The sequence below is a fragment of the Electrophorus electricus genome, chromosome 6, assembly GCF_041902795.1.
Source record: "Electrophorus electricus isolate QZ-2024a chromosome 6, ASM4190279v1, whole genome shotgun sequence".
In the NCBI taxonomy this organism is placed as follows: Eukaryota; Metazoa; Chordata; class Actinopteri; order Gymnotiformes; family Gymnotidae; genus Electrophorus; species Electrophorus electricus.
In genome coordinates, this window is record NC_137502.1 from 35,348,607 (window position 1) to 35,357,472 (window position 8,866).

At 40.0% G+C, this 8,866-nt stretch overlaps 2 protein-coding genes across 2 annotated transcripts; both read right to left on the bottom strand.

The window, feature by feature from the left end:
* Positions 1-3,069: 3,069 nt before the first annotated feature.
* On the bottom strand, positions 3,070-6,264 carry LOC113583736 (SUMO-conjugating enzyme UBC9-like). Its single transcript, XM_027020216.3, has 8 exons — positions 6,068-6,264; positions 5,842-5,908; positions 5,540-5,622; positions 5,305-5,388; positions 4,992-5,064; positions 4,676-4,785; positions 4,047-4,126; positions 3,070-3,623 (listed from the first exon to the last, which is right to left on the bottom strand). Exons 3-8 carry the CDS (start codon positions 5,603-5,605, stop codon positions 3,560-3,562), a joined length of 477 nt encoding a protein of 158 aa, XP_026876017.1. The 5' UTR covers positions 5,606-5,622; positions 5,842-5,908; positions 6,068-6,264; the 3' UTR covers positions 3,070-3,559.
* A 125-nt stretch (positions 6,265-6,389) lies between these two features.
* On the bottom strand, positions 6,390-8,639 carry LOC118241234 (3-mercaptopyruvate sulfurtransferase-like). Its single transcript, XM_035525498.2, has 2 exons — positions 8,018-8,639; positions 6,390-7,486 (listed from the first exon to the last, which is right to left on the bottom strand). Exons 1-2 carry the CDS (start codon positions 8,604-8,606, stop codon positions 7,188-7,190), a joined length of 888 nt encoding a protein of 295 aa, XP_035381391.1. The 5' UTR covers positions 8,607-8,639; the 3' UTR covers positions 6,390-7,187.
* Between the last annotated feature and the right edge of the window lie 227 nt (positions 8,640-8,866).

Consider the following 8,866-nt stretch of genomic DNA (forward strand, 5'->3'; position numbering starts at 1 on the left):
TGACACAATGAGGAGCAGCCAGGATGACACAATGAGGAGCTAACACTTGGTTCTCACATGTATTTTGGTGAAAGTGTGTGTGAGTAAAAGAGAGAGATACAGAAAGAGGGATAGAGAGAGAGAGTGAAGGAGAGAGATAGATAGATGTGTGTGTGTGTGTGTGTGTGTGTGTGTGTGTGTGTGTGTGTGTGTGTGTGTGTGTGTGTGTGTGTGTGTGTGTGAGAAAGCTAGTACCTCACCGAGGAAGGTAGGGGTGTGTGTGCGCGTGTGTGAGCACTTCACCGGGGAAGATGTTGGCACGCAGACAGTGACCCAGCATGTGGTAGCTGCTGTGCTTATCAGAAAACACACAACTGGAATCACAGTAATGAGGAGCACAAAGTGTAGGAACCAGAGGAGCCTCCATCCTCTGCACCTTATAACGCACAGGTATGGTGTGCATTTTTAATTTCTTCAATAAGAAAACATCTATACAAATAACCAGAGAAAAAAAACATGCATAATATTCCAATATATAGTCATTTTTCCCAAAACGTGCATAAATTATTGCCCTCAAACATCAAACTACTAAATAAATGTTGCAAAGAAGAGTGGGAAAACATTTCTCCCACTGAATTATACGGTGGACTTACTTTTTCCCAGCTGGTTTCTGAATGTTGGTTTATTTTTTGGAAAGATATTGAAGGGGGGGCATATGTAAGGTTTCACAAGAACATTAGATTCTGACATTTACATACAAACATTTATGCAAGTTACTGTAATTATTAGTCCTAATACAGGTTGTGTACAGTAATAAACCACCCCAAAAGGGTCCACCATATAGAGTCTGGTTTTACATTTTCCCACCACTCTTAATTTATCTGAGGTTATCTGAGGGCTCATTTTAAAAGTTAGCCAAACTTCCTTTTGTATCCTGGGCTCTGACTGGCCAGTGGCTGAAGTCCAGTTACTGCTGACCATTTTGGTTCTCTTCCTCTTTCCCCTGCAGATACACACTCGCAGTGATCCTTTACCCAACACTGCAGATACACACTCGCAGTGATCCTTTACCCAACCTTGCAGATACACATAGTGATCCTTTACCCAACACTGCAGATGATACACACTCAGAGTGCCCCTTAAGATACATGAGCGATCACAGAACCTCAAACAGTTCTTTAACGGATCTCTAGTATGACATTTTAACCTGCAGAGGTGGAGAGGTGTTCAGCAGTGGAGTGATTAAGTTTTAAAAGTTTTGTTTTGATTCAATCTCATACCAGCAGGAAGATCTGATTAGTGAAATCACACATAACCGTGGGAACGTTTTAAGTGTGACGTGCTGTGGGATTTTATTAGTTGAGGACGTACAGGTCCTCTACCATCCGCTAGGGGGTGACCTCCGCACCCCAACTTCCCAAGGCTTTGAAATAAATATATGTTTAATTAACCTTAACTTTTGCACCTCTGCCTTCAGTTACGCAGAAGTCATAAGTCCAAGATAAATAAATTACTTTTAAATGCAGATCATCATTAATATCCTTAAGCTAGAAAGCGGAAGAGCAGTGACTCTAGAAGAGCTGATTGTATGCAGCCAATAGGAAATCAAGTTTACATGTATCTTAGCCTATCCAATATTAGATTTATTCAAGCTCTGAGAATTTTGTATCCATGCCTTTAAAACATATAAATTAGGTTTTACAGAGAACATTTAAATGTAAAGTTTGTAAAATTATATTTCTGTGGCTATCTGTCGATAAAATACAGCAGTTCGTAATTAAAATGTACACGTTAAATAAACCTAAATGCACAGGTCCACCAACCAGCCATCACCCTATTCCTGAGCATATAACGCGACTTTTCTTCTGTGCCAGTAAAACTATCGGAGTACCGATAAATATACAAAGTAACTAAAGAAAAAAAGCATGAAATTGCTTACCACAGTGGCCAGATCCCACAGGTGTTTGCAGTAGTGAAACCTTACCTGTGCGCGGGGCGTTCAGTGAATACAAGATTGACTGTGGAATGGACCAGTAAGAGCGCGATTACACATTACGTCATAATAGGAGAGAACCGGACTTACGTCTAACTGTTCTTCATCACGGTTCAGCGGTCAAATATGAAGCTTATGGCAGATCTAGCAAAACAGTCCAAACCAAACCAAACCAATGGGAAGTTAAAAACTGCCTTCTGTTAATGTTAAAATGTAGCACAGGCTATCCATAGAAAAGCAAATTGAGTTAGAGAAATAAATGGAAAATTAGAGGCAATGTAAGTGAGCACACACCTTGTTTTAAATTACTGTATGGCGATTTTATGTTTAAAAACAACTTAATATTGCCTGATTCAGCTCCCCCAATATAACTTTATATATTTAGAAATATACTAAACAAAATATACATATTTTAATGATAATTATTTAGTTAGAAAGGTTTAACATTGGGTTTTGTGTTAAAAATGTACAACTGAAAAATATATCAGAAAAGACACTATTTGGTTTATATCTGTGAGAATACCAGTATGGAGCTGTTGTGTTATAACTAAATAATGTCAAACTGTATAGAGGATGAAATGAAAACTGTTGAAATTTGAAGGGAAATGGGTGGTATTGGACTTAAAGTTGACAAATAGGAAAACCATTATGTATGTAGCTTTTAACGAGATGTTGGCTGAGAACATGAATGAATATTTTTAAATTGTTTGTATGGTAAATTTGAAATTTTCAAAAACCCATTGTAAGATAACTGAATGATCCCTAATAACTGCAAAAACTGTTTTAAACAAATTTTGTATTTATTAAAATGGTTAAAGACTGCTGTGTAGAAAGAATTTTCCCTGGCCTCTGTTAATTGGTAAGGTATGTTTTGTTTAACCGATTGTATATTTTGTAGAGTGTGTGATGCTGTTTTCGGTGCCCTGTTGGAAACTTGTATGTACTGAATTAATCTATTTCTTCAACAAAGCAGATTATAAAAATACAAAACAGCTGGTATCAAAACACCCTTTAACATCTCTGTGTGTAATGATATTTCACCATCTTATTTTATCACAGCTGCTTGTAGCTGATAAGACGAGCCAGAAAACCTTCAATGCTTTTTATCCCGTTGTATTTTAACTGGTTTTAAGATGTATACATTTAGTACAATTACTGTGGTCAAACACAATTTATATTGATGTCAAGAAATTGTTTTTAAGTAAACAAATGTTCATATTTATATATTTACAGACAAAAAAGCACTGGTCCCAGACCAGATGCCCCTCCCTCAAACCACACACCCACACCCACACCCACACACCCTACAACTTCAATCAATCAAGGACATGACACCCTTGTATCTCCTAGCAGAGGCATTTTGTCCAGATTCAGACTTGTCTTTGAGCTAGACTGAATATATCAACATACAACTCAGATTCTACAACCAGATTATCGATTTAGAAGGTTCTAGAACCTTCACTTGTGGACAATAAGACGAGAGTTCTGGAACGTATTTGAACCACTGGATTATGAGTCATGTTCCTGATCCAGTTCTTTGAGCAGACTGGCTTCCGAATCCTGGCTGTAATTTGTGGATGCAAGGCTCTATGTGGGAGCAAATCTTCTGGCTTGAGCCCTCACTCGCTTCTCATAGTCCATCCTGTTCTGGCTGTGAGACAGAGAGACGCACAGGGTGTTAGAAAAAGATAAACTCGTTATGTGAATCAAACATTTTTCTATAATTAAGATTACATTTTTTATCTTTGTTTTATAAAGATGAAAAGTGTTATATTTGTTTTGTAAAATGTGAATACTGAGTAAAGGGACAACTGAAACTTTTCTGTCACCAGTAGTTTGGAAAAATAAAATGTACTGAGGTGTGAAATCCATGATACTGATGGATCACTGATGGACGCAAATCAAATTTCTGCTATAAAATCTAAAAGACCCTGAACAGACAGTGAGGGCTACACACGTATGTAATACAAACAGAAGAACCACTAAACACTGGCAGTACAAAAGCCAGAAGTGGGGGAGCTGTTGGGGGTGGAGCTGTGGGGGTGGAGCTGTAAGGGGTGGAGCGCCGCCTCACCAGTAGATGGTGTAAGCCTCCGCCTGTGCCGGATCCTGGATGTTGGGTTCGTTCAGCAGCTCCTGGATACCCAGCAAGATCTGGTGAAGCAAACATACACATACATGACTCTCCCCTGCAGCTCATGCCCGTGTCAGCACATGCGACTATACATGTGTGTGTTTTTATGGTTCAGACTGTTTAACTGTTTTATATTTGAGAGTCTTTCTTACCCTTGAGATCTATGAGAAGGAAAGAAAGTGTTTAGTTAGAAAGAGTTGGAAAAGAGTGGGGGTCCAGTAAGATTGGGGGGGTCCAGTAAGATTGCTGGTTTGGTTATGAAAGTGCCTACATTCTGTGCAGGTGTGTAAGTCATGTGTGTTCTCAGTGCATGTGGGACAGATGAGGCAGAACCCAGACAGCAAGAGTATGTTTTCTTTTTTTGCCTGTTTGGTGGTGGGTGTGTGTGTTCCATGTTGCCTGGTTGCCTGGTTGATAGTGAGTGCATATGAGTGTGTGTGCATGATAGTGTGTGTTCCATGTTGCATGTTTGATGGTGTGCATATGAGTGTTCCATGTTGCCTGTTTGGTGGTATGTGTGTGTTCCATGTTGCCTGTTTGGTGGTGTGCGTGTGCGTTCCATCTCTTGCCTGTTTGATGGTGATGGCTGGTCTCCAGTCTTTCTCCTCCTCCAGGATGGACAGGCACACTGTGCCGGATGGGTACACGTTCGGGTGGAAAATCGGAGGCTCGAACTTACCTGTGCAATTCAACCGGGGAATTTTCAACCTTAGTATGAACTGTCCAAGATGCCAGTGCCCACTTTCCAAGAGAGACCACAAGCTAGGCAGTGTGAAATTTTCTTTGGCCTCCTACTGATCTTCACACATCATGAAAGCTGTGTGGACTGAAGGTTTATATACACATTTAGGAGGGGATGATGGGTAATCATCCTTAATTACTCACATTTAGGAGGGGATGATGGGTAATCATCTTTGAAGAGCATTCTCAGTTTGTACAAGCCCCCTTCCCAAAGGGTCTATAACAAACACAGAAATGCAGCACCAGCAACAAAACACACTCACACACGATTTATTATTACACTGTTCTGACACTATTATGACACTATTATGACACGATAATTTATCTGCACATGGTTCGTGTTGCGCTACAAATTCAGGGAAACACTTGCTTATCATTCAATAACCACAACTTTTTGATTGTGATTCCATTGCCTTTAGCACAATGTGGAAAGGTTTACTGCAGAATTTTTGCTCACCCCCTTCTTCCCTGGGATGGCACACTCCCAGTTCATAAGATTCATGGTGCCATCTGGGTTCTTGGTTGGTACAGCAACAAAGCCCTAGAGAGAGACATACACTTAATTACTTTCAAAGATGATGCAGTCATTACAATGATGTATTATCACCTCTAAAATATCATCTAATGACATTTGGTCATAGTCACTACTACCAATTGTGTGCGTGTGTTAGGGTGTGAGATGGGGTCCTCACAAAGGGGTGATCTTTCCTCCATGCTTTGCGCTCTTGCGACAGCCTACTAAAAGCAATGCCAGACATAATTCATTGGCGCCTCCCTGTGGGCAAACAAAGAATTGCATACATCATCAAAGGTGAACTGTTTATATTTACACTGGATACCTACGACAACCATTAAAATTAAATGTATTTTACATACTTAATTAGTACTTTGTGAGTACTTGAATACAATATTCCAACAAGCTCCTGGTTAAACAGGCGGCAGGTTGCTGCCTACGCAAGTAATGCGATGGCTTACAGACACTAGCTCAGTTTACCTCTCAACAGCAGCTGAACTGTAAAATGGTTTCCACCACCCAGTTGTGGGAAATACGAACAGCTCGTCTGATTCAACAAATCAACAGCAAACAAAAAACAAACTGCAATTACCGTATATACACAAGAACATCTGTACGAATGTCTAACAGCTGGATAGCTGTTTCAGCTAGCTAAAAAGCTAATGTAGCTAGATAGCTAGCTAGCTATCGTGTCTGACATGTTCACCTTTTTCAGTTATAAAACAGTGAAAATTCTAGCACGTCAGTTTCCGAAAAATGAAGCACGTGTGTTTATAGTCCTTGATTTGCGAGTCCCGTTTGGTCAAATGAACAACTTTCAACTCCCTGTAGGTTGAAGGATTTGAGAAAACGTAAACAACTCTGTCGAGAGAAAAGCTAATCAGGCACAAGACGGACCAGCTTCCGTGTTCAGGACCTTCTGGCATAGCAGTGGACGACTAATACCGTCTTTGTTATTCTGCCATTAAAAGTGTGGCAATCTCATAGGTTTTTGCTATATTGCAAATAAACAACGCTACATGTTCACGTGGAATACGTAAATAACCATCCTGGACAATGGCTCTTATTTTATTTTTGTACAAATAATACAAAGCAAAGGACATAGTATAATTTTGATATTAACAGTTTGACACAAGGACACAGCAAAAATGATGTAGTATACTCATACTTGAACCAATAACAATAAAAATGCTGTAGTATACTCAGGTATACTTTAACAAATCAATGCATAAAATATTCAAAAGGACACTCAGTAAAACATTTAAATCTAATCCTACACAATGTATAATTAGATCCATCCCTTGACAAAGGGCCATAAATCCTATAAGCACCAAGCAGGTCTAGCTAGCACTTACATAAACATATATACACACACAGTAAGTGCTAACTAGACCGGTGTGTGCTAGCCAGACAGAACTGTCATGTAGTAATCTGTCACATTACCTAATTTCAGTGCACAGGCTACATCAGTAATGTTATTTTTCATCCTTTAATAAAGACCCATGTCCTGATTATAGACTACTGAGCCCCAGTGAGACACAACTATTCATTCACTTATACTGGTCCTTCATTGTTTTATTATAAATGGCTAACAAAAGCAAAACAGGAATTAATGTTTTATCTATTCTGATTGTTCCTTTTCAGCCTTTATGAATTATGGGCTTAAATTCTAAATCTCTGAAGTAACAAAGTGGAAAGTGATTCCTAGAAAACTAGATATTAATGTGCAGACAATAAAACAAAAGCACAATCTCAAGGACATCTGTTTTTATTCTTTGCAGAGCTTTCAGGGCCAGTTCCTAAACCCTGCAATTAAAAGAGCCCTCTCACAGCTGTTTGCCTTTACCCTCAGAGATGACATGTTCAGGTGCAGCTTTAGCAAACCACTCGGTCCATGACCCGTCATAAAGGCACACATCTGCATTCCCACACAGATATGCAGCCAAGGCGATGTGGCAAGCAGTTACACCCGAGCCACAGGAGACCCAGAAGGGCTTCTGAAGGTCGACCCCCGCCTGCTTGAACAGCTCTGTCAGATCCTCGACAGGCCGTTCCAGTCCAGACGAGTCCATAAAGGAGGGAAATGGCATGTTGATGGCGCCGGGCACATGGCCAGGTTCTGTGTCTGAGGAAGAGAATCAGTCTTTTCTTTTTAGGAAACACAAAAATATTTTGCACTTTTATTCATGAATTATTCTCAGATGTGCACACATATGATCAGTAAGTAAGATTCTGTACTAATGCAGTTCTTCTTGCAGTTAGCAAGTCTGTGTTGCACTGTCCCCTAAGAGTCCTGGAGTTCCTGTACACTGCACAATTTTGAGTTTTCCTTGTGTCCAACACCCTTAATTTCAATTTAAGACCATCAGCCTTAAATCACCTTTTTGGGGTTAAATGAATTGAATTAGGACAGTCCATGCACAAAAACGTCAACGTGTGTAATCCAAGGATACTCCAGGACAATGATCCCACATGGAAACACAAATAAAAGTTCACACATCTAAGTTTCATGAATCAGCTTCACTGGATGCAAAATCTAACCCGGCTATAATTTTTCCTTAAATGAAAGCGCCTAATCAATTTTAAAGAAACGTAGAAGCTACATAATTCAAGTTATTAGACATGTAACTATCCACTTCCGTAACTAATTTGTTACCTTCCCGTGGTTCGGGTTCAATACCACGAAATCGCCCCTCAACTCTGGCGTCGACGAGCTGAAACCTTTTGCTTGTTATGTTTTCCAGAACGTCTTCATAGGTTTTCACACAAGAGGCGTTTATGGAAGTTTTGAAGATGCTACACTCTGGTTTGAAATACTGATCTGTGACTGGATGACTTTCCCGTAGCCAATTTTTAAGTCCACCGTTTAGTACTGACACTGAATTATGGCCAAAAAACCTAAACATCCACCACACTCGAGGCGCGGAGAATGAGCCAAAGTCGGTGCCATCGTAAATAACGACGTGAGTGTTATTCGCAATTCCTAAATTTCCGACATAGTCCGCAAACTCGCTCTCTTTTGGCATCATGTGTTCATACGGTGAGGTTTTATCGCAACACTTGTCGATGTCGAAAAATGAGGCTCCAGGAATATGGCATCGTTTAAACTCTTCCGTTGCATTGCGCTGTACTTTAGGCAGGTACCAAGACGCGTCCAGAATCCGTAAACTCGTCCCTACTCTGTTATTTTTCACTGCGTCGGCTAACCACTTCGCGTTAACGAGAGCTCGAATTTGACCTGCCATGACGTTTGGTTTATCGGAGTAATGAGCATAGCTGTCAGTAGTCGTCCTGCGCCCCCCATGTTTGGACTCTAGTAGTGCCATGTATTTTCTTCCCAAGACCTACGGTAAGGTGCTCCCTATTGAACTGGTTTCTCAGTTATATGCTGGAAAAAAAAATATTGATCACTTTCATAAATATTGTTTCCTACTTTTTAGTGGTAAAAATGACTTATTGCTCCTTTAATTATGTGATGTTAAGAATACAAGATCTCAGGTATAGG

Bases quoted from the DNA above. Each gene is read 5' to 3' on its own strand.
- LOC113583736 (XM_027020216.3), bottom strand. From the start codon at position 5,605: ATGTCTGGCATTGCTTTTAGTAGGCTGTCGCAAGAGCGCAAAGCATGG. The intron at 4,786-4,991 runs GTGAGTAATTAA...TGAATTGCACAG, and splicing joins CCCATCATCCCCTCCTAAAT to GTAAGTTCGAGCCTCCGATT. The intron at 4,127-4,675 runs GCAAGAGATGGA...TTGCTTCACCAG, and splicing joins CAGCCATCACCATCAAACAG to ATCTTGCTGGGTATCCAGGA.
- LOC118241234 (XM_035525498.2), bottom strand. From the start codon at position 8,606: ATGGCAGGTCAAATTCGAGCTCTCGTTAACGCGAAGTGGTTAGCCGAC. The intron at 7,487-8,017 runs GTAACAAATTAG...TCTCTTCCTCAG, and splicing joins TGAACCCGAACCACGGGAAG to ACACAGAACCTGGCCATGTG.